At 39.9% G+C, this 25,472-nt stretch overlaps 1 protein-coding gene across 1 annotated transcript in view; it reads left to right on the top strand.

Moving 5' to 3' along the window:
- slc4a4b (solute carrier family 4 member 4b) overlaps window positions 1–22,077 on the top strand; it is a 34,213-nt gene extending 12,136 nt beyond the window's left edge. Inside the window, exons 4-26 of the mRNA XM_030767068.1 lie at window positions 3,139–3,274; window positions 4,950–5,110; window positions 5,254–5,421; window positions 8,579–8,655; window positions 10,528–10,685; window positions 11,404–11,491; window positions 12,200–12,354; window positions 12,469–12,585; window positions 13,032–13,206; window positions 14,585–14,718; window positions 15,743–16,014; window positions 16,129–16,184; window positions 16,400–16,585; window positions 17,476–17,589; window positions 17,780–17,941; window positions 18,230–18,408; window positions 18,675–18,747; window positions 19,499–19,567; window positions 19,760–19,933; window positions 20,042–20,203; window positions 20,915–21,008; window positions 21,587–21,657; window positions 21,983–22,077. Of these exons, the coding sequence (XP_030622928.1) occupies window positions 3,139–3,274; window positions 4,950–5,110; window positions 5,254–5,421; window positions 8,579–8,655; window positions 10,528–10,685; window positions 11,404–11,491; window positions 12,200–12,354; window positions 12,469–12,585; window positions 13,032–13,206; window positions 14,585–14,718; window positions 15,743–16,014; window positions 16,129–16,184; window positions 16,400–16,585; window positions 17,476–17,589; window positions 17,780–17,941; window positions 18,230–18,408; window positions 18,675–18,747; window positions 19,499–19,567; window positions 19,760–19,933; window positions 20,042–20,203; window positions 20,915–21,008; window positions 21,587–21,621 (2,945 nt within the window). The 3' untranslated portion in view covers window positions 21,622–21,657; window positions 21,983–22,077. The remainder of the gene's footprint in view (window positions 1–3,138; window positions 3,275–4,949; window positions 5,111–5,253; window positions 5,422–8,578; window positions 8,656–10,527; window positions 10,686–11,403; window positions 11,492–12,199; window positions 12,355–12,468; window positions 12,586–13,031; window positions 13,207–14,584; window positions 14,719–15,742; window positions 16,015–16,128; window positions 16,185–16,399; window positions 16,586–17,475; window positions 17,590–17,779; window positions 17,942–18,229; window positions 18,409–18,674; window positions 18,748–19,498; window positions 19,568–19,759; window positions 19,934–20,041; window positions 20,204–20,914; window positions 21,009–21,586; window positions 21,658–21,982) is intronic.
- The last annotated feature ends 3,395 nt before the right edge of the window (window positions 22,078–25,472 follow it).

The raw sequence follows: 25,472 nt of genomic DNA, 5'->3' as shown, positions 1-25,472 counted from the left end.
AATTTATTCTTTAAACAAATCATATTTTAGTCATGATATAAGGCATGAGGTTATTGTTTTTTGTTTTCTTAATGTTTATACACACACACAGTGTGTGAAATTTTATTTAAATAATTAAATAACAGATGAGTCAAAGCTCCTTGAAGGATGAACGGCTTGAATTTGAGCACAATTTTATATCTATTAGGTATCTATTAGTAGTTTTATTACCAGGAGGTGAGTTGGCAAGGTGTTCTCTGGTGTTTGATTTTCCAGACGATGGGTTAGGAATCAGAGGGAGCAAGTTAGTCGCTGGATAGTGTGTGTTTGTGTGTGTGTGTGTGTGTGTGTGTGTGTGTGTGAATGAGAGAAGGAGAGAGAGAGAGAGAGAGAGAAAAAGAGAGAGGGAGTGAGTGAGCAAGTTTCAAGCTGAACAGCCACAGGTGGTATAAGAATTTGATGTGGTTTAAGGGTCTGGTCAGTTGGCTCAAGGATAGAATTTTGCAACAGAAATGTATAAACTTTAGTGGCATTTAGTTTAATTTCTAATCTCTAGCCTTACTTAAAGAGAAAGTTCAGAGTAGGCTGATGTGTAAGTATCAGTGAACTCAAGTATTCTTGAGATAACCTTTATCACTGTGTGTTAGCTGTGCTGGGTTGAGACTAGGGCTTAGAGCTGAGTCAAAAAAGGAAAAAAAATTACTGGTACTGCTGCACTCACATGTAACTTTTGGTCATCGTCCATTCAAGACAGTGAAAACATAGAAGTATATCCATTTAATCTTGACATCTTAAAGATGTTGGAATTAGACCAGAAGACCAGAGTTAGTGATGATTACTTACAAGACCCAAAACTGACTGAAAGTTTCGGATTCAGAAACTGAGGACGTCATGGGCTAATGCAACCGTTTACAATCGTAACGCACACGGGACTGAAAACACGGTTCAGTTTAATTAGTGACAGAACCAAAGGAAATGTTGGCCGTTGGTTCATACCAGGACTGATATTACAGAACTCGTGTTTGTTTTTGGTTAATCTATGTTTATTTAACAGGGACCATGCACTGTAGAGTGGTATTAGACTTGGATAGCTCGTTCACATTGGTTTTGTTGCCATGACAATGAAGTTACTGAAGAGTAATTGAGGGGTCTTATATCACCTAATATTGGTATATTACCCTGAATTATACCACGAGTTATGTACTGTGTATTTTGTTGAAAATCAGGTGTTTTCAGTTTGATTGGGACAGTGTCTTATTGGTCTCTGGTAAAAGGTTTACAGTTCACAGGTGCAATTAAGCATTCACTGAGACATAAAATTAATGCACTCTTCCACTGATTTCCACTGCACTGTAACCAAAGATTCATACATGTAACTCTAACCGAGAAGTACTAAATATTCTGGCAAGTTTTGTGTCCAAAGTAACAATCATACCATTGTTAAAAGAGGAGTCAGAAATAGTGAAAACTTACAAAATGGTCTCACTCCTGAGTACTTTTCAACTACTCCATTCCCTGTGAGGGCACTTGGGTCTCCTAAGTACAGTAATACAAAGTTACAGACACACTGCTCACAAACAGCTGAGGGCCAGTTTGTTCCAGTGCTTGGCACATGTGTGCAGTTCTCTTAATCCTGTTGATATGAACAGGGCGTGTGAAACTTACCACTTACAAATGTATGTTCAACAGGAAAACCACTGAGATCAGCAAGTGATAACACACACACATGAACACACACACACACACACACACACACACACAAAGAGGTTTTATTGGGATACTGTTAGAGCTGTTTGGTCTTTTCTTACTTTTCAAAATACTTTCTGGTCTCATTTATACCCAGACTTTTGGTAAATAATCCCTTTGTCAAAGCATCTCCCAGTGATCTCTGTCGGTTGTCAAAAATTATGATGCTGACTGATGAGTGAGAGTAAGAGCATTGTTGCTGGACAAGTGAATTTTCAGGTGGTCTGTTGTTAGCCCATGCAAGTTTTGTTTTGCTTTGGGGTTTTTTCACAAAACTGCTCCCCCTTGTGTGGTCTCATGCATCTGCTTAGAAGGGGTAAGGTGATTTGTCACTGATGAGATGATGATGATGATGATGTTGTTGTGTATTTTGTATTTTGAAGAAAAATATTCAGATATGATGCCTCAAAGCACTATTATATTTAGTGTATAAATATTTCAGAATGTTTTTAAAATATTTTTCGTATTTAGTGTAAAAAGAGTACGTTTGTGGTCTGGAGTGAGTCACATAGTACCTTTGGTTAAAATGCAGTTAGATGTGCAGCCCTGTCTGTTGACACAGCTGGTAGAGCACCAGAAAAGAGGTGTTCTCAGAAGGCCACAAGGAGAGTGAGGTATTTTGAAACAAGCAGACAATGCACACTCGTATTGTGAAATATGAATTCTCCTACATCTGTTTGCCACTCCATTCAAACTCTGAGTCAGCCTCTGTGTGTGTGTATATGTTACAATAAGAATTAATACCATATTGAACCAATGCTACTCAGTTCTTCCAGTTCAGCTGAATAGGTGACTCAATGGCATGCTCTCTAAGAGGAACAGTGGAATTTTTTCCACCAAAGTACAGTAACAGAAATGGGAGTGACAAAACCACCACCACCCCCCCCACCACCCCTGGTATGAGGATGTCCAGACATCATGACTTTACCAGGAAATGCCATGGCAGGACACTTCCTTCTTCCTTCCTACCTGTTACTATTCAGTTACACTATGCAATTCTGGTAAAGAAAATTCAGTCTCTAATTTTAGTGTCAAAATGGTTTGGAGGATGGATTGATATTGGTTACAACAAATCACTAAATGCCCAGCAGGGACTTCTCCAAGCAGACTGGGGCTCTGTTTCTCAAGCATCGACAAAATCTGCCTTTTGTTTCCCCTTCCCTAACCGCAAAATGTACACTGAAGGCAGGTGCAAATGTGTCTTTTAAGTAATTTACCATGTGTGATATTACCACCTCAATGCTGAGGCTTTCAACTCCCTGTCAGTTCTTTATGCCCCAGTGGGTGATTCTCCATTGCTTCCTTTAGGTATGTTTATCTCTCAGCTTAAACTGAAGTCTCTGATTGGCTACATGATCTTTATGCTTCGATGTGATTGGTTCTTAAGTCCTGTTGTGTACTGCTGTCCTGTAGTTTCTCCAGCAGCGGAGCGAGTCCGGTTTATCCTGGGGGAGGAAGACAGTGGTCCGCCACCCCCCCAACTATTCACCGAACTGGATGAACTGCTCACAGTGGATGGACAAGAGATAGAGTGGAAAGAGACAGCCAGGTAATCACACACACACACACAGATATACTCATGCATGCAAATACCCAAAAACACATCTATACTTACATTCTCACATACACACTGACACTAACTGTCTCTCTCTCTCTCTGTCTCTCCCACACATACGCATCCATTTGCCACTTCTTAGATAGCAAACAAATGGCACATTTAAGTGTTTCATAAGATTCTGTGGAACAGGGACATTATTCTAGAAGCAGCTTAAAGATTCCAAAGAGTTTATCCAACCCATGCACATGTAGAGGCACGCCAAAAATTGTAAGTGAACCTGTCCTGCTGCACCAGGCCAGAGTTGGCATGCTCTACCTTACACTAAATTACTTACTCTGAGAGACATCCCTTTGAATGATGCCTTTGTTTTGGGTAGACAAGGAAGAGAAGTTTTGGCTTAGTGGCTACATGTTATCAAACCCCTCATCAGATATCCAGCCTGTCAAGTGATTCTCTCAGACCGTGAATGACGCCTTTATTTCTGTTGCCAGATTTCATTCTTAAAGCACAGGTTACACTGGAAATGATGAAACAAAAAAAATCTTTAGAAATACAATTCCCTCAAATTTTGTGTGTGTGTGTGTGTGGGGGGGGGTGCCATTCCATTGCATCTCGCAGGGTTTCAAGACCTGAATGGCAGTGATTTAATTGTTAGTTTAATTGTTAGAGTCATGAGGTCCAAATTCAGTTCCATTAATGGAGCTGTTTGGAAGGAAAAAGACGATGCAGGAAAACAGAAGATGGTATACCTTTCCACCATCACACACAGTAGATCCTCCTCTAACTCCACATTCAGGTGTTGAATTTTCAAGGAGAGCACTAACCACAAACAGAACAATGAGGTTGTCTTTCTGTTAGTTTTCTGAGCAAATACTACATAATATAGTTTCTGGCATTTTTAAAGTGTTGGAGGCGGTTGTTTGATTCTGACTGGACTGGAACACGATAGAGGTGAATGGTTTTTTTTGTCTGCAGCGCGGGGAAAAAAAATGTCAAGGTTATACAGTCAACCCCAGAAAACACTGATTTAACTTTGACCAGATTAGCAACATGTTCAGGAATATGAAACTTTTACTGGCCAGGACTGAAACTGAGACACACATACCATTCTCTGAATTCGTGTAATCTCCAGTATAATTGGTTGTTCAGTGGAGTTCAGCCAAGCTGAGGATATGCAGACACCTGAGATGAACAGAGTCGTGAAGGATAGAGGGACTGAAAGGTGAAGACAAGTACCTAGAGACCAGGAAGGGAAATCTGGAAACTATTCCAGAGTGACTGACAGTACAAGAAACTCAAACCAACTGAATATGACAACGTTCTAAACCGTCAGTTAATCAGGCTAGTTTAGAAATCTCTTGGTATCTGCCTTTGTCACTCTTTCCATCTGTCCCTTCATTGCTTTGTTCATCTCTTACCCATATTGACACAGAACATTCTGAAAGGTTCTGTTGACATGTTTGTGTTTTTATTTTCTCACATCAATGAATACTGGAGGCTTCTGATCTTAATCATAATGCAGACATAAACACACACAAATACACAAATACATTACAGTTCCTCTTGAGTTCAGGTCAATCCAGAAGGTGTGACTGTAATCTCTTGATCTGAGTAAATGAATCTTTTTCGTATGTGTGTGTGTGTGTGTGTGTGTGTTTGTCCTCAGGTGGATAAAATTTGAGGAGAAGGTGGAGAAAGGTGGGGAGAGGTGGAGTAAACCCCATGTGGCCACGCTGACTCTTCACTCTCTTTTTGAGCTGAAGACTTGTATAGAAAAAGGCACCATTATGCTTGACATGGAGGCGTCTACTCTACCACAGATCATCGGTGAAAAGATTTCAAATACAGACTTTTCTCATGTCTCAGATCAATTTGGTAGCCCTGAAACTGGCAACATTTTACCTTGACCTTTTAAACTCTTTCTCTCTCTCTCTCTCTCTCTCTCTCTCTCTCTCACTCTCTCTCCTCAGAAATGATAACAGATAGTGCTCAACTGAGGCCCGAGTTGAAAGAGAGAGTGATGTACATGTTGCTGAGGAAACATCGTCACCAAACGAAGAAGTCCAACCTACGTTCTCTGGCTGAAATTGGCAAGACAGTGTCCAGTGCAAGTAGACTGTTTTCCAGCTCAGAGAATGGTAAAGTCGACACGCGTTCAGTGTAGTCCTCTGTCACTCCCTTGAGACACACTCTCAGTTGTTCAATCTTTATTATCCCTTCCAATCTTTCACACTATCTTAAATCTCAAATCAACAATGGCTGTTATCTGTGATAGGAGAATAATTTGTAATTATACTAAGATATGGAACAAGGTGGGCCCTATACGCATACAGACACAACTTTTAATTTGCGCCTTCAAGTAACATTCCATGGAACTCAATTCATAAAAATTTGACATATTCCTAAATGTCCAGGCAGTTGTTTGGTAGTGAAGTGTCTTGCTCTCTGTTACTTCTCCAAAATCACAAGTTCTTTGTGTGAACTTGTGTACCTGAAAAGTGGAGAACTGAAGGAGGACTGAATGAAGCATTTGATCTGAACTGGCTTCTCACAGTGTGAAGTATGACATGATGTATGAGCAGTTTTGAGCTTTGTATGGTGACTTGTGCGTTCACACAAAAAGACACAGGCTTTTCTCTCTGAGAGTTGTGCTAGAACACTGAGGGTTAGTACGTAGCAGCTTGAGTGAACCAGTATGGACAAACTGAGTTTAAGCGTTTAAGCACAGAGAATGGAACTTCTTTGTTCCACAGAAATGGTTTAAGACTCAGGGATATTTACCTCAAGGTAAACCACTCTCTGTATGCTTTCTGCCACAGTTACTAAACAATAGGAAATATATTTATTACATTTAAAATAAATGCATCCTAAACGATTGTCTTGTTCAGTGGTATGTGTTGATGTTGCTACAGATCTCTGTAATTTGCTCATGTTAATGTGTGCTATTAAATAAAATGACTTAATAATTGGTCACATTACCTGAGCAAACCTACTCACCTAATTGCAGAGATGTCTAATCCATACTTCTATGATCTTTCATGGTCTCATAGCTATGATGCTTTTCTTTAAAACGAACTGTTAAGCCCTTTTTAACTCTGCAAACTGTAATGACAAAGCACTGATCCAGGGACAGTTGTCTCTCCTTTAGTCATAACATTTACTAAATGAGCAGAAAGGACAGAAATGACCTGAGTTCAGTGTCTATCTCCATATTAACCTCTTTGTCTTTATTGTTTGCGATTCTAACCCTGTCTCTGCTCTCTTTCTTTTCTTCCTTCTTTTCTCTGTGTGTACTCTGTTTGCTGGTCCCACGTACATGCATTCCTGTATTCCTGTGTGTGTGCGTATACGTGTGTGTGTGCCTATGTGTGTGCGCGTATGTGTCTGCACATAATGCTCTAAAGCACGTAGTCCTCTTGATCACCCTGTGCCTTGTTTTACCTTCGACTCTGAAGAGCAGCTAAGGATGCAGAGGAGTACCAGCATGGGATTGCTCTGTAAGTGTAGTCCTGAAACTTAACATAGTCTATGAATGTAGTCCTGAAATTTAACGTAGTCTATTAATGTAGTCCTGAAACTTAACGTAGTCTATTAATGTAGTCCTCAAACTTAACGTAGTCTATGAATATAGTCCTGAAACTTAACGTAGTCTATGAATGAAGTCCTGAAACTTAACGTAGTCTATGAATGTAGTCCTGAAGTGTAACCTAGTTTATGAATGTAGTCCAAAAATTTGACCTGCTTTATGAATGTAATCTTAAAATTTAACCTAGTTTATGAAGGTAATCCTAAAATTTACCCTAGTCTATGAATGTAGTCCTGAAGTTTAACCTAGTCTATGAATGTAGTCCTGAAACTTAATATAGTCTATGAATGTAGTCCTGAACTTTAACCTGACTTATGAATGTAATCCTGAAATTTAACCTAGTCTATGAATGTAATCTTAAAACTTAACCTAGTTTATGAATGTAATCCTAAAATTTAACCTACTTCATGAATGTAATCCTAAAATTTAACCTAGTTTATGAACATAATCCTAAAACTTAACCTAGTTTATGAATGTAATCCTAAAACTTAACCTAGTTTATGAACGTAGTCCTGAAGTTTAACCTAGTTTATGAATATAGTCCTAAAACTGAACTAATTTCTAAGAATAGTCTTAAAGTTTTAACTACTCTACACATATAGCCCTGATGCATAGATCTCGTGTTGCTATGCCTTACACTCTCAGTCGGTTGCCTATAGGACCGTGGAGGGAAGATCTTTTCTCCAAGTGCTATATGTAGATTGACCTCTACGTAAATCACAGTATGAAAAGTGCTATATGTAGACTGACCTCTGCGTAAATCACAGTGTGAAAAGTAAAACCAGGGTTGAAATGGTTGTCAGAGTCTCAGAGGGAAATCTCTGAGTATGACTAAGTAGCCAATTTAGTGTTAAAAGTGGAAGTTAGACCTGTTTTGAAGGTTTAACTAAATCCATTCTGTGAGTTTAGCCTTAAAGTTTAAGGATTTGGGGTTAATTCTGCTTGTTGACTGATAAAAACCTCAATCAAAAACATTTTTTGCCCCTCTAAAATGTTTAAACTGCTTTAAAAGTTAATTTTCAAAAAATAATGTGATCATCTAAGTAATATTTTTTAGATACTCCAAGTGTGAAATTTCTGACCTGTCTAAAACAGCAGGTCACGTATGGTTAGATGCCGTCTTCTTTGTTTTATATAAATAACCATCAAACTCTGACGACTTGGTAATGACTCCATCGAAGTTTTCATTTTTTTTCCCTCTGTAGTAGCTCTTTTTTATTTTTGAAAATTGACGTCATCTTGTACAACGGGGTGAGTCAGTAAATGACTGTTGCTTGGCATCCTGATTAATATTACTCGGAGCCATCTTCAGAGAATCACTGAAGTTATATTTATATTCATACCCTGACAAAGCACTCAGAGCACACACGCATCCTGTCTCGCTTTCTGTGATTCAGTCTTTTGATCTGTTTTTCCCCCACAACTACATTCAATCTGATTTTAAAGACATGATCTACTTCTCCTCTCACTAACTGAGAATCAGATCAAGATTTCCATCTACGATTATGCTCTGATTACTTATCTGACATTTGTTTGTCAGTTTTTCTCAAGATTAAATCTTCATCTTCTACCTCTAAAAGAAAAAAGCTGACTTCTTTGGTTTCAAGAATTTTCTCCTTTCTTTTACCCTTTTCTTTCCAGTTTCGTATGCATCACTTGAGGTCACATGATGAGTCTTGACCTTTGACTTTTCTGTTACACATGTACAGGTAGCCCAACAACAGCCCACCGCAATCTGACCTCAACCAGCCTCAATGACCTCTCAGACAAACCTGAAAAGGACCAGGTAAGCTCGCTCTCCCTCCCTCCCTCCCTCCCTCTCCCTCTCTCTCTCTCTCTCTCTCTCCCTCCCCGCCCCCTTTCTCCCTCTCTCTCTTTTTCTCTGTGTACTGTGTACAGTGTACAGTGAGTAAATTGGTCACCAGTCTGTCCCTATGACAACAGTACAGTTGTCTGTAGTTACAGTTCTGATTGGCACCACGGCTCTCTGCCCAAGAGGAGTTACTCTGTCTCGTGTCAGTTACAGGTCATAGACCTAGAGGAGAATGATGAAGTACTGGAAGTTCTTCTGATAACGCTCCCACCACTCACCCCTCCCTCTCTCTCCCTCTGACATGTTCAACTGGGCTGAATAACTGTCTGTGCTTTCGGGGTGGTACACTGTGATCTTTCTATCTCTCCTCTCTACTCTATAATAACTGTCAAGAACCTGAGAAAAAAGAAAGGAATGGTTTAAAAGAACAGCTCTTTCCAAAGCGAAGAATACTACAGAAGAACAACTCTTTCCTTAGAAATACAACCACCAAAATCCTGACTGCTTGTTGATAGCGGTTTCAGTTCAAATATTTGGATGAGATATTGTGACTATAAAGTGTGCAGTAATTGACAGACAGGGCTGTGTATATGGAACTTCAGGACACTGAAGGTTAACTGAGCTATCCTGTTACTGTAATTACCCTGATAACCTTCACTAATCAGCAGGGTTATGCGTCAGATTGGTTTCCTCACAGATAACATACACTACCTCCTGTGTTAATCATTATCCTGCAAGGCCACTGTGTGTCTGTCTGTCTAAACATGATATGGCATCTTTGTAAAAAATGATATGAAACAGAAAATGTTTCTAACATTGTTTAAATATTGAGGTGTGCCTTTGTGTGTGTCCAAGGTGCATGTCAAAAGTGTATGCAAAAGTGCTTAAGAATGAGATGGGCACATCTGAATGATCTAACAAACACTTAAGTTTAAACAACCTGAGGCAAAATAATTAGCAAAAACCAAATATTTAAAATGATAAGTGATTTGAAATTAAGGGCGTCATTCCTCCATTTTATACAGTCCCTAAACTAACTCTCACAATCTGAGCGTTCAGGCAGACCTCAGTAGATGAGTCAGTTACAATGTTCAGTAAAGCAGACATCTGTGTTTGTTCATCAGTTCAAACTGTGACCTTACTGAGTCTCTGTGTTGTTCATCAGTTCAAACTGTGACCTCACCGAGTCTCTGCTCCCTCTAATGATTCCATATATTTCACCCTGAACTATCAGTAAGCAATAGAGCAGCATTAGATCACAGAGAAAACCAACAACATTTTAGTTTTTTATATAGCTATAGCTACAGTTTTTTTATGTACCTACAGCTATAGTGTAAGCATACAAGATTACATTTTTTTTTGTTTTAACAATGTAAATTTAAAAAGATTATAGGTGAAAAAACAACAACAACAACAACCCTACGTGGTTGTATTTCTGGAGTGCTTATGTCCTCTCTAATTATCATGTTCACTTAAAGTATGTTTACTTTAATGATAATTCACGGTGTTTTTCATAGCACTTTCAACGGCTGTTCATTTTTTTTTAAATTATTGAAAGAATTGAAGTTAGTGGAGAAAATGTACTCCCAACTTCAACTAAACAAAAGAGCTGTGGTCAACTACAGACTACTTAGTGAATAAACAGTGGCTCTATTACTCTTCATTAAATTCTCTTTACTGTCGGTTCTTGACAGACCTTGACAGACATTGATTCATAACTCATTTGGTTCAGGAAGTCACACACAAACTTAACTCACTTGGTTCAGATAGTCACACACAGACCCAACTCGTGGTTTTTAAAATGATTTTCTCTCTCTCTCTCTCTCGCTCTCTCTCTCTCTCCAGCTCCATAATAAGTTTATGAAGAAGCTTCCTCGTGATGCAGAGGCATCTAACGTGCTGGTTGGTGAAGTGGATTTCCTGGAGACCCCGTTCGTTGCGTTTGTGCGTCTGCAGCAAGCCGTCATGTTAGGAGCGCTAACTGAAGTCCCTGTGCCCACCAGGTTACTCTCAGTTTATTCAGAAATACAACACTTTCCCTAAAGCTGAACTGACCACATTACACTCTGCAGTGCCAGGCCTGACTATGTAGGACCATGTAGTGCCAATTTTGACCAAATAGTACTCATATTTACCCTGTAAAAGTAAACTGTGCTATCATCAAATGCTATGATATCAGACATTGGTAGTGTTTAAGTGAGGTAACTCTCATTTTGACTGCTCACAATTGCATCCACTGTGGTCAGTGTCAGATATTTTAGCTCTAGAAAGTATTTTCTTACAAACCATAATTAATACTCTTGGAATGAATTCATCACAGGCAACTTTCTCCCAGTACCTCAGTTATATTTGTTGACACAGGTCTGATTGCAAACACTGACTTTCAAACTGTACTTAGTAAGTTTATCAATTTTCCATGTAACGAGTTTCCCAAAAGTGAGGGTGACAGGAAAGAACTAGATAAACAAACATGAGTCATAATGGAACCTTGTTCCAGATAAATGAAGAGATTAACTTGATTAATTTGGAAACTTTAATACAATTACTTCAGTAATGTGAGAACTGCGACAAATAAATTAAACTGATTTCACTTTCTCGTTCTGGGAAATGGCATCCAGGTTTCATTCATGAAGGGTTACGATAAAGCATTTCCGTGGGAACAGAGGTGAGATAACTGGGCAAGAATGGAAATGATAGTGTGTGTTTTTTTCACACATTTAGGTTTCTCTTCATTCTGCTGGGTCCTAAAGGCAAAGCCAAGTCGTATCGTGAGATTGGAAGAGCCATCGCTACCCTCATGTCAGACGAGGTGTGTGTGTGTGTACTATGTTGGTTGGTAGTGCTAGCTTTTTTAGATGAGAGCCTTTAAGACGTGTTTAAGGTCATTAAGGCAGAAAAGGTCATGAATAGGTCACTGCCGTCCAGGAGGAGAGACTTTGCTCTGGAGAGGTGTCAGAGAAGTTAAGTTAAACTCTCACATGCTCTTGCATATTTTGTCTAACCTGCCCTTGAACTCTGCGTTTTCACCAATGCAGAGTGTGTCTGTGAAGGTGGCTGTGTGTGTGTGAAAGATCATTATTAACATTAATACAAAAGTGCAATGAAAACTTCAACAATGAAAACTACAATACGTATCCATAGCCATAGAGCTGAAGGTTCATAGTTTTGCAGAGCATAAATGCTACATATTGTTTTAAATGCTATTGTTTCATAGCCGTCAATGCTATTCAATGTTACAGGGTAATATGCTACTTATGTTTTTTTGCCTCCCTCAGGGTGTCCTTTCAGGAAAAAACATAAACAAACAAACAAACATACAAACTCCCCCCCCCAATAATAATAATATTCAGTTCTCCTTGATTAAGTAGAATGGATTAAATCCAAAAGGAACTGAACATCCTGCTCTACCCACTGAATGTTCTCTTGATTACGCTGTGACACAACAATTCTCTCTGTCATTGTCATTGTCCTGCTGTAGACATGCCTCAAGTGCTCTGTTCTGCCTCTCGTAATGCAGGTGTTCCATGAGGTCGCCTACAAAGCCAAGAGTCGGGGGGACCTGTTGGCGGGGATAGATGAGTTTTTGGATGAGGTCATTGTTTTACCCCCAGGAGAATGGGACCCTGACATCAGGATAGAACCTCCCAAGTCCCTGCCCTCTGCGGACAAACGGTACACAGATCTCACACATGTTCACACACCCCTCCCCTCCAATACTCCCTTCCAGTAGTGATGAAAGATTGTTAGGCTGTTGAAACAAGCTATGGTGGCTGTGTGTGTTTTCAGGAAGAACATTCTGGCTGGAGGGGAAGGGCTCCAGATGAATGGTGACACCCCCCATGAAGGCGGGGCTGGAGGAGGGGGGGGGCATCAAGTTGGCGATGAACTCAAAAAGACTGGCAAGTAAGGGCCTTTTAAATGCTATGTGTGCATTTCTGTTTGTTTGTGTGTGAGGCACACAAACTCCTGTGACCAATAAATTTAGGTATGGCTCAGTAAAGCTGAAGTTTACATCATTTTATGCTCAGCAGAGCTGAAGAATGGTTTTAGCGAATAGATGTCAAAGTCATAGAGTGTCCATGTATTCCTGTAATACACAGTTTTTCACTGCTCCTGCGTCTGTTGTGTGTTCACTACTGGTGTGTTGGATGGGTTAAATGCAGAGACAAATTCACTGCTCACTGTTCACAGTGTGTGTGTGCAATCACGGAGACTTTAAATTTACTTTAGATGTCATGGGTCTCATAATATGATTTTTTCATTGGCTGCTTCTTCTTTCTTTCTTACTTAATCTCTTTCTCTCTTTCTCTCTCTCTCTCTTGCGTTCTCACTCTCACTCTGTCCTTAAGGTTCTGTGGTGGCCTCGTCCTCGATGTCAAGAGGAAGCTGCCATTTTTTGCCAGTGATTTTAAAGATGCCCTTCACATCCAATCACTGTCTGCCGTTTTGTTCATCTATTTGGGTACAGTCACTAACGCCATCACTTTCGGGGGTTTGCTAGGAGATGCCACGGATAATATGCAGGTGAGAGACTTTGTCGGTTGGTTGTTCAATTAGTTAATTGGTTACATGAATTGGTTATGAGGTTTAGAATCCTGCATTTAGTCTGGACGCATTTGGCTAAACACATTTAGCAGTGGCTTTGATTTGTGGAGTCTTTAGTCAGTCCTTTGCAGCTTATGTGGTATTTGTGGGCTAGTGCTACACATATACTGTCATTAGCTTCTTTTAAAGGGTTTTAAGCTATGTGTGCGTGTGTGTGTGTGTGCATGTGCGTTTGTGCATGTGTTTGTATAGAGTAAAAGCTCAGTTTGGTCAGTTGGACCTCAGTTTGTCCTTAGTCCCTTCTATAGGTAATTACAAGTTGCCTTGATTCAAATACCCAGTGACTTGACAGGTTCTGTAACTATTTTTAGCACTGTGCTTGAGACTTACTGCAATGCCCCTACAGTGCTGAGTAGGTGTCTCTAATACACGGGCACTATGGGGACCAACACATCAGTATATAAATGTTACACATATTATTTTGCTATGTATGTAGAGGAGCAGTGTTGGTTAGGAAGGCAGATTGGTCTAATGACTTACAATGGCAGTGACACACACATCAAGTTGTATTTGTGGGCTCTGTGTGTGTGTGAGCATGCCTTATAGGATGCATTTGTGATACTTTCTGTTTACTGAGGATTAATGTTGTGCGGTGTATTTGAGGACTGTACTGTATGAGTGTCTCATGTGATGTATTTGTGGCATTGTTCTGAGCCTTGAATGTGAATTAAGTGGTATATTTCTAGACTGCTCTATAATGTGTTGGAAGGCTATATGATATATTTGTCTGTGCTGCAGCGCTATATGTGGCAGGCTCAGAAGGACTTACTAGGCTGCAAATAGACTCAGATTACTGAGGACTACATCATCACCCTGACCACACCCACACACACCCACGCACACACTCTCAGGGAATCCCTACAACTACCTCTGACCTCAGTCACTGGTCTGTCCTTTGGACCTTAAATAGAACAATCCAAATATGCACACACTTAACCATCTTAGTTGTCAGTTTCTTTAAGGATTTCTAGTATCAGTCATTTTGTGCTAATACATAATTCATTTGGAAAGTTACTTAAATTCTTCCTTTGTCAGTAGCATGAACATGCAACTCCCCATTATTAAATTATTTAAGCATGTATATGGGGCTAATCCATATAGTCTCCTAACTAGAAGTGTATTATACCGTCTCTTAATAATGAAACCACTGAAACTTACTTACCATTGGAATTTGCTGTAAATTTCTATAATTTTTCACAGTGTAAATCTCTGTCTGTCAATCTGTCTGTCTGACTGACTGTCTGTCTGTTTCTCTCTCTCTCTCTCTCTCTCTCTCTGTCTATCTGTCCTGTTGTAGGGAGTGTTGGAGAGTTTTGTGGGGACTGCAGTGAGTGGTGCTGTGTTTTGTTTACTTGCTGGTCAGCCTCTCACTATCCTCAGTAGTACTGGGCCTGTGCTTGTCTTTGAGAGACTCCTCTTCACCTTCAGCAAGTGGGTACCAGTTTGTCTGTCTGTCTGTCTGTCTAACCAACCAACCACTCGACATGCCTGTCAACCAGTCAACCAGTCCGTCAGTCTGTCTGTCAGCTAGCTGACCACAATACTCATCAGACCCATCTACAGTGCTGTTCACAATTACAGCTAATTACTCTCTGCGTTGTTCACATTACCAATCTGTCTGTCTGAGATATATGTATACATCTGTGTATCTGTGTATGTATGTATACGTCTGTAGATATATGTGTGTGTGTGTGTGTGTGTGTGTGTGAGGCATCTATTCATCAGTGTATCAAGAATCTCCTCTCCTTTTCACACTGTCCCTCCCTTCCTCTCTCTCTCTCTCTCTGTCTCTCTCTCTCTCTCTGTCTGTCTCTCAGGTTTCACGTCTCTGTAGTCAGTATTTTCCATTATGAATAATTGAATCTTATTTCATTTCTGTGGACAGGGCAGTGACATCTCTCTTTCTTCCTCTCTCTCTCTTTCTCTGTCTCTATTTCTCATATATGTATGCATCACAACCTTTTTCTGATTTTGTAGCTGTGCTCACTTTCCAGCCTGTGTGCATTTCATTTAAACTCTAAATAAGAAATGTAAACGTCTCTAAAAGTGTTAGTGGTGCATGTGGTGCAGAGACTGGGATGGTGGGCTCAAATAATATCCCATCTAACACTGTCAGTTACAAAGAAAGGTAGCATAGTTTGACAAAGAACAGTGTTGGTTACAGTGCAGTTGAATGCACAACATTACTTTCCATCTTTATCTGGAAAATGCCTTTGGCTATAGGATATATCAGTGGCAGCTGTTAAGCTGGAAACAGAGGATGAACAAACCTCCCATTTAAATCTATCAGTAGTTCCAACCTGTCCCCATTAATCCGCCTTGATTAACAATCAAACCTGATATATATGGTTTATAATTCTTCTTGTAGAGATTGCGTTAACACAAGTTTAGCTTGGTGCTTACAGAATAATATCTTTGCTGGGGTTTATGTGGCACATTTTTTGTCTCTTTGTAGGGATAATAACTTCGACTACCTGGAGTTTCGGCTTTGGATTGGGCTTTGGTCGGCCTTCTTCTGTCTGATCCTGGTCGCCACGGACGCCAGTTTTCTTGTCCAGTACTTCACTCGTTTCACAGAAGAGGGCTTTTCTGCTCTCATTAGCTTCATTTTCATCTATGATGCCTTCAAGAAGATGATCAAGCTAGCACACCATCACCCCATTAACTCCAACTTCGAAATGGACCAGGTCACCCAATATTACTGCCACTGCGAATTCTCCACAGACAGTAAGAGTAACAGGACATAGCAACATATAGTACACAAAGTGAGATAGCAAATGTGGCATCTGATTTTAACATTTGATGTTGTGTGTGTGTGTGTGTGTGTTTGTGTGTGTTTAGGCAACAGAACAGGCGTCTATCCAGATATGAATCACATGGAGATGATGAATAGCTCTGTCCCGGTAAGAAGAGTGTGTGTGAGATTGTTTGTGTGACAGTGTGGCTGTGTGTGTGTGTGCGCACATGTGTATGCATCTGTGTGTCTGTGTGTGCCTGTGTGTGGGTATGACTATGTCATATTTCCTAGCTGATTTGCAAATTTAATGTAACTCATATTTCAGAAAAGGACAATACAGTGAAGTGTGTGTGTTTATCTGTTTATCTCCACCAGCACATGAACGTTAACTGGTCCATGCTAACACGGTCGGAGTGTCTGAAGTACGGAGGCAGGCTGGAAGGTGAAGCCTGTGGCTTTGTCCCTGACATCACACTGATGTCATTCATCCTGTTCCTGGGTACATACACCTGCTCCATGTCACTGAAGAAGTTCAAGACCAGCCAGTTCTTCCCTACCAAAGTGAGACACATACCTAACACTCCACAGTCATGTTTATCACATGAAACAGCCTGTATTGCTTTGTCATGACTCTACGAGACACATGTAACAATACATAATAGCCCTAAATAGATATGTGCCATACACGAAACCAAGAAGAGAGGTATTCTAAGGAAGCTCTCACTTTACCCTGCAGTCCTATCACTGCCAGGTACACACACACACACACAAACACACACACACACACACACGCACAAAGACATGGAGTTGGGTTTCATTCATTCACTGTGCTGTGGGTGGTCTTATCGCTCTGTGAGAGTTTGGCCTCCTTGATTAAAATTTCTGTTACCACAGAAACCAAAAACGGGATTACAGACACCTGATCACTATGTAGTGATTCAACATATACTTATTCTTAAGGCACTGTTTCAAACGTGAAAGCGCACTCTGCTCACCTGTTCACTCTCGCTCTCTGTTCTATCTGAATGTACAGCGAGGGGAAGGTAGAGCCTTGGAGACAATATCATTCGCTGAAGCGGTTTTACAAGTCAGCTCAGTCTCGCGTGTGACCCCTGCTTCAGACAGGTCACAGATTTGGCATGACTTGTGGAAAGAAAGTCAGCAATTTGTCAGCAATCCTGCCAAATATGTAGTCAAGTGTGCCAAACATTCTCAGACTAATCCCCTATCATTCAAACACAATCAACATTTACATGTTATTAATCTCTTTCTACATGGTCTCATGTTTGTACACAGGCTTACTATTGAGTCCATGTTGCTTGACATTTTAAGATTGACACCTGTTTAAGGCTAACATGGATGACTGAATTTATTAATATAAGCTCATCATTTGGATGAGGGGTGTGGATGGATAGATAAATGAATTGATTGACTTATTGATTGATTTTCAGGTGCGGAAACTGATCAGCGATTTTGCCATCATTATGGCCATAGTCATCTTCTGTGGAGTGGATGCTCTTGTTGGAGTGGACACACCCAAACTCCTTGTGCCAAATGAATTCAAGGTGTGTGTGTGTGTGTGTGTGTGTGTGTGTGTGGATATTTGACTCCCTGAGGGGGCTGACTCTATAAAACGTACTAGCATTTTCTGTATGTCTTATTAATATAATATGAATCTATACATGCAGTATGACATCAGCGTGAGCTTGTCTAGGTGTGCATTTAATTAATGAACTAATGTGTGTGTGTCCCCAGCCGACAAGCCCAAACCGTGGCTGGTTTGTGCCTCCGTTCGGTGGGAACCCCTGGTGGGTTTATCTGGCATCCATTCTGCCTGCCCTGCTTGTCACCATCCTGGTGTTTATGGACCAACAGATCACAGCCGTCATTGTAAACCGTAAAGAGCACAAACTCAAGGTACGCAAGTGTGTGTGTGTGTGTGTGTGTATGTGTGTGTGTGTGTGTGTATGTTGTTTGATTTTAAGTTGTTTAGCAGTCACCATAAACTGGAAAAAAACGCTGCGTGTTTCTAAAGAAAACATCAGCAGTGTGACGCCATTCTGAATTTTTTTTTAACAGTCTATTAATTAGATATGGACTGTTTTAAACATTGATACTGACTACAGTGTTCACATATGCAAATATAAAGCCAGTACTGGAATCAGACATCAGTGTTTCATCAGTGTTTGGTTTGGTGTCCATTAGAAAGGGGCAGGGTATCATCTGGACCTGTTCTTGGTGGCGATTCTGATGGTGATTTGCTCGTTCATGGGGTTACCATGGTACGTGGCCGCCACGGTTATATCCATCGCTCACATCGACTCTCTGAAGATGGAGACTGAGACGTCCGCTCCTGGAGAACAACCCAAATTTCTGGGAGTGAGGTAAGAAAGAGGGAGAGAGACAAGGAGGAGAGAAAAGGGGTAGAGGGGTAGAGGAGAGAGAGATACAGAGAGAAGAAAGTGGTATTGGAGAGGAAGACAGACGTTCAGTGAAGAACGGGGGAGAGAGCTCACTGATTTTTTTTATCCAAACCAAACATTTTAAAAACAAATGTGTGAGGAACTAATGTTTGAAAACGTCGGAGGGATACGTCTGAGTGTTTACTTGTCGTGTTTATGTACGTGCTGATGTGCCTCTCTCTTGACAGAGAGCAGAGAGTGACGGGTGTGCTTGTGTTTGTCCTCACGGGCCTGTCCGTCTTTATGGCACCGATCCTGAAGGTAAAGCTCCGATACTTCATTCTCTCCTTCCTTTTACTCTTCTGTATCTTCTGCTCTACCAGCTATGTGGAATAGGATCTCTGATATTTAATTTTAATGTTATAATTTTATACAAATAAATTTGTACTCCCTCTTCCACTGCACTCAGAGATCAGTCTATCAGTCATTTTCTTATCTCCTCCACTCATGGCACTCACCTCTTTTGGAGCTGAGCAGGGCTAGAACACGATACCTCAGGCATGTTTAATTGGGTGTCGTCACATTGTGTCAACGTTGCATTGCATCATCAAGCGACATGAGACACTGGAAAAATCCTTGATTAGACTGCTGTCAAAACTGGTCAGACTGGCAAAAGTGAAACCCACACATCTCTGCAAAAGGCCTGCAGAAATATTTAGTAAATAATCCATGTGGATAATCCACGTTCACCAGAGAAGGTTGTGTAATTCTCCTAAAGTTTCTTTTCTCAAGTGTCAGACTGAAAGTGACTGATGATCTATGGTGAGATGGAGAATATCTTTAGCTACCATACCTGCTCAAGGAAACACAGTCATTCTTTTCCCCCAGTGACTCCCACTTTGTGAAAGTGAATTTAACTGAGCTGACCTGTAGTCCTTTTCTTAATGTACTCCTTATAATCTGCAATATCTTCCCTCTCTCTCTCTCTCTCTCTCTCCCCATCCCGTCTCTCTCTCTCTGTCTCTCTCTCTCTCTCTCTCTCTCTCTCACACACACACACACATACATGCAGGTTATTCCCATGCCTGTGCTTTATGGTGTATTTCTCTATATGGGTGTGGCCTCTCTCAATGGAGTACAGGTGAGCTCTAACTGCAAGTCACACATTTCAAAACAATCACTTCAATACAGCCCTTCTTCACAGTGTCACACAGTTCAATTTTTGATCCACACGACCGGCAGAGTAGTATCTCTTACATACACCCACACACGCAGACATATATTCTCTAATTCTGTGACTTTCATTAACTTTGGCCCCCCTCCGTGCTACCAGTTCATGGACCGCCTTCAGTTGTTTTTGATGCCAGCCAAGCACCAGCCTGATCTGATATATCTGAGGCACGTTCCCCTGCGGCGGGTCCACCTGTTCACCTCCATCCAGGTCCTCTGCCTGGCCCTTCTCTGGATCCTCAAATCAACCGTAGCTGCTATCATCTTCCCCGTCATGGTGAGACACACGTGCATACCTTAATACGTACACATTTATGTGTTTACATCCACACACACCCTGTAATTTCCTGATAGTTTGACTAACTTTAGTTCTCTGTCTCTGTAGATTTTGGCGCTGGTAGCAGTGAGGAAAGCCATGGACTACCTCTTCTCTCAACATGATCTCAGCTACTTGGATGATGTCATGCCAGAAAAGGACAAGAAAAAGAAAGAGGACGAGAAGAAAAAGAAGAAGAAGAAAGGGAGCATAGATAGTGACATGAATTATGTAAGCATAGAATTCTGCATTGACTGGACCAATGGTGTGTGTGAGCTTTCTGTGCCACACTTAACACAGCACTACAGCTCTTAGAGGAAAAGTTCACCCATGTGTCATCTTTACACTTTCATGTTCTCTCCTGAAGACAGCTCTTTAAACGGTCTGAATGAATTCTGCTGGCTCAGAACATAACCTAGTAAAAATGGTACAAGATCTATCTATAAGGATGTCAGTGTCTCAATAATGAAACCCAGTTATGTAATAGAACGTATCAAACCTTCACCTAAAGAGTTGTTTTTTGGTTAGAACACAAACGTGAAAATAACCTCTCCTTCAATATACAGAATGTGTTAGAGGTGTAACGGTTCACTTTATTCATGTTTTGGTTTGTACTTTGTAACATTATTCTTAATGGTGTAGAATGTTCTCTAATGCCAAGAATCTGTATTAGCTGCGATTTGGCGTCACATTCCGAAAAAAAAAAAAACCTTCACTTGCAACCGCTGAGGTGAAAGAAATATATGGCTCACTACATACATGTTGTGAAGTGAACCAGGGATAATAAAATCGTGGATTTGGTTTCAGTAAAAAACTGTTACACCCCTAGAATGTGTATTTTAGTAAACTAGTTATAGAAGTAGAGCTGTAACACTGTAGAACTGTCATAGAGTCTTCTAAGCCCTCAGTTGTAAGAGTGTCCTGCCCACTTTGTGTTTACAGTCAGATTTTCCAGCCAATGAGAGTGTGCCTACTATTAAAATATCGATGGATATGATGGAACAAGAGCCTATGCTGAGGGAAACGCCCTCAGTCAGTGAGTAACAAAATCTCCCAGTCCTACCTTCAAGGACTTTTATTTTGCAAGACTGCACTGTCCTTTTTCCTCTAAAGTTGATCTCCAACCTGCTTTATGTCAATCTTGTCCCTCTCGCATGCTCTGTCCTCCATTTGGACAGTATATCTTAGCACATAGATCACTTTGCATAAAGAGCCCTTACTCAGCACTGTTTACACTAAACAACAACGCTACAGCATGCTTGCTTGGATATGGGATTCTAAGACAATGCGGGACCAACCTCTCTCCCTTTCTCTCTCTCTCTCTCTCTCTCTCTCTCCCCCACTCTCACTCTCACACTTGCTCTGTGTGTGAAGTCATTATGTTAGCATTTTCTGACTCGCTCTCTCTTGAATCCCAAACTGCTGAGCCCTGCATCTCATCTGCTGGAAATCCTACTCTTATGTTTTACTGACTGAAAGATTTGAAGTGCATTTTCAGTCTGCTCGTATCAGTGTTAATTGCTCTACAAGCAATGTATCTGTGAGTCTTTGTCTATGACATAACTGTGTGTGTGTGTGTGTGTGTGTGTGTGTGTGTGTCCTTGTCTCTTATAGGAAATAAATCCTCATCCTTCCTTTCTCCCTACTGAAAGAATGCACTTCTTCCCTCCTAAGTCAGTGTCAAGGTAAAGGTGTGTGTGTGTGTGTGTTTGTGTGTGGGTGTGTGTGTGGGTGTGTGTGTCAGCAAGCATGTATGTTTATTTGTGTCTACATGACCCTTTTGCCCATAACGTAATAGGCTGCGTAACTTGGAATGACACTGTTTTGTATACACTAGTGTATTTGTGTGTTTGCATGTTTTGAAGGATGACTGGCCAAAATAAAGCCTTACTGAAGTGAGAGTTTGTGTGTGTGTGTGTGCGTGCATGCGTGTACATGTACCTGCCTGCATGCGTGTGTGTGTGCATGCTTATCATGGAGATATGACATCTCTGTCTTAATTTCTCCCAGTCAGGATTTGAACTCTTTCAAGACATCCGTGCCTCAGATTAGAATTGATGTCAACCCCGACGATGACAGCCTCTTCTGGAGGACTCCAGCAACCGAAACCTCCCTGTAAACTTCCCTTCAAAGAATCCCTCCAAAAGCTCAACAGAACCAGCCACACCTGCACAAAGACTTCACAACATCCTAATAGAAAGCTCTTCTAAAATTTTCCTTAAACTATACTTTAAACATGGCCATGAGTCCTGATAGTGAAATGTGTAAACTCGATGGAAATATCATTTTAGGTTACTGCATGTGAAGGGACAGAGGAGAGTGTCACTAGTGTTTATTGGCTAGAGTCATTGTCTTGGCAACACAGAAATGTCTCAAACAGGACAAACATTATACAAAAACCTCTTAATCCAAAGCAGAAAATCAAGCAGAACAAATCTGCTTGGGTGATTGCACATTTAAGTTCTTTTAATCTCTCTTTTATAAGGTGTTTGGTGAAGTTTTGTAGTAATTTATGTAATGAAGCCAAAAATCATACAGTAGTTCATTTGGATGGGTATGTTTACTCAAATGTCTTTAATATCACAATGAACAATTTCATGTTTGTCTTAAAGGAGCTGTAGAAATCTGGACTATGTATATATCAGTAGTGCGTAAAATCTTATGTTAATCTCATTTCCTCTTTCTCCACCCTGGTCAGGAGCTACATTATCTATATACTCTGTAAAAGATCTCTTATCTACCACGCTTAAGAATCCCAACGGTACCGGTAAAGCTGGAAGCATCCATTCATTCATTTATGCATTAACTCATCCACAATGGGTTTTAAAACACAAAACTAAACAAAATAACTTTCTTTATGAAATCTTCCAGTTCTTAAAAAGATTGATATTTTTCCAGTAGTGGAGAAAGTAGCTGTGTGAATATATCACTCTATTAGTTCTACCTCTTATTTTGACTGTAGGTGCCAGGCACTCCCTATATGAAGAGATGCATTAATCCAAATGCTGTCGGTTATGGATATTCCTGTTAATGGATAAGAGTGGGTCAGAAGTCTCGATCAAATGCTCTCTCCATGACTTCCATGCCCTTTGATTAGTTATCGAAGAGATTATCTGTATCCGTATATGACAATGTATCAATCAGTGAACACATGATTAAGATGATGTAAAATATTATTTTATTAAGGAAATACACTTCAAAGCAGTTACCTACGATGATGATTTCATTATTGTCTGTTTTTATTATATTACTTTTTTAAAAGACATGATTTTAGATGCAGAATTGTCTTTCTTTCTTTCTTTCTTCCTTTTATTTTTGTACTGATAAGAACCGCTGAATCCTGACTGTGAGAATTCCTAGCTGACCATTGTAGCGTCTTGTAGAGGTGCTAGGCAACACTCTGGTTTGTGAATTATATCAAATTTAGCTTTTGGCAGAATACCTGTCTTCTAGCACATTTTATACAAGTAACATTTTTTTGCTGGAGTTCATGTTATTTAAGATCTTTTTTTTTGGGGGGGGGGGGGGGGATCTCAGATATGTTGGCAAACCCACTTCTCAATAGTAATCACAGCTGTAACTTTAAACAAAATCATCTCATCTTTTAAGTATATTTCGATACAATTTCATCACAAAATATCTGGTCTTCCTATTTATGGTGCTTTTTCATTCATAGAGCAGGTCAAAATATATTGTATGCCTTTAAAACAAGGCTCTCACCTGGTGACAGCGCGGTTTAGTGGTGACAGCCTTACGGACTCATTCCCAGGGTTTTTCCGGTACAACACTTAAAGTTATATGAAGGATTAGAACCATTATGAATTTATCTGAAGAGTCCTGAAGCATTTACAGATCACAGTCCAGTCTCCAGAAATGGTTATACATTTCTGTTCTGAAAATCATAATTCCGAACGATGACTGTCTTCCATGAAATAATTTCTATCTTGAGATTAAGTTACTGTATATCTGTGAAGAATTTGAAGTTTTTGATTCTAATGATTGTCTGAGACTTGTTGCAAAGTGTTTTTTTCTCTTTAAGCTGATTATTCTAATCAGTCTGTTTTAAGAAGTATTTCTACTATTACTACTACTATTAAGATTATTGTTGTTGTTATTATTGCCATTGTTTTGACTATGACACTGATCTTACCATGTCCTCTTCCTGTTCATTTATTACGAGATGATTAGTGGAAAATATACTAAACCTGGCTGCCTCTTGGTGGCTTCTGTGATCTCAAGCAATATAGCAGACTGCATTTGGAGTATTTTTTAAAATCAGTAACATGGACTTCTATATTTCCAATCAATTTCACATATGTCTATGATTGGATGCATGCTACAGATGAACTAATATTTTGACATATGTATTTTGGAAGAAAAGTTGTAATTTGGAAAGTAAACTTGAAAGACAATGAACAATCCACTCAGCTTCTGAATCTCTCTGAAGTAGTTTCTCTTTGTCAGTATCAGATGATTTGTCTGAACATTATGTGCAGAAACAGTGGGTAGATATATACAAAAAGAAAGAAAAACAGAAAATACAAGGTCATTCATGGCAAATAAATTAATGTTTTCTTTGCAATGAACTGTGCAAATACGGTGTAATAATCATGGTTACTCTTAATTGTCATGTTATTACAAGCTCAATCAGCCATGCCTTGTGTAATCACAAGTGTGTATCGCAATTCAACACAGAGACATTAGTCACAATATTTACAAAAATAGTAATATGGAATTAGATAGACGTAACGGGAATTGTCCCTGAAAATGATCTTGAATCCTCAGATAAGTTTCTTCCGATACATTAATGTGTTTGGCATATTGTGTTAGAACATAGATTAAAAGCTTGATAAGCAGATATGCTCTGCTGCCTATAGGCTCATATTTAACCACAGGTTCAGTTATCTTACAGGAGTCTGTTTCAGGTGGGAACATAAACTGTGATTGTACATTACTGAAAATCTACCTGTTTCTTTGAACTGTGTAATGTCTAAAGGAGCTAGTCGTTTAAATATAGTCATACTTAACCTCACTTTACCAAAAGCCTATGCCTCCCCAGGCAACTATAACAAGGCTATATTTGCAACCATGTACTTACAAATTAATGGTAGTAGCCATTAATAGTAATAAGTAAAAATTGTACTATGCTAAGTGTAATTGTACTACATAAATAAGTGGTGGCCCATATAACAATACAAATTTATTCAATGATGCAATGGGGTGGAAATTGATAATTAAAATGCCAGATAAAACAAACAAACAAACCAAAGAAAACACAAAACAAAACAAAACAAAACTGGGCACAATGCTGAATCACTGATAAAACTGGCGGCTGTAGTGGTAGGCTATATCTACCTCAAAAATGAGTAAGCCTGTCAATCTGACAGGTTTTTTCGCCCCTAAATTTTTTACTCATATGTTTTCAGAAGATAAGGGGTGTTTTTGTTCAGATGAGCGGGATAACAACAGAACACTGCCGACATTACCAAAATCGCCCTAT

This window comes from Chanos chanos, chromosome 3 (assembly GCF_902362185.1).
Source record: "Chanos chanos chromosome 3, fChaCha1.1, whole genome shotgun sequence".
Taxonomy (NCBI): Eukaryota; Metazoa; Chordata; class Actinopteri; order Gonorynchiformes; family Chanidae; genus Chanos; species Chanos chanos.
Note: the sequence above shows the minus strand (reverse complement) of the source record. Positions and strands in the feature narration are given on the sequence as shown.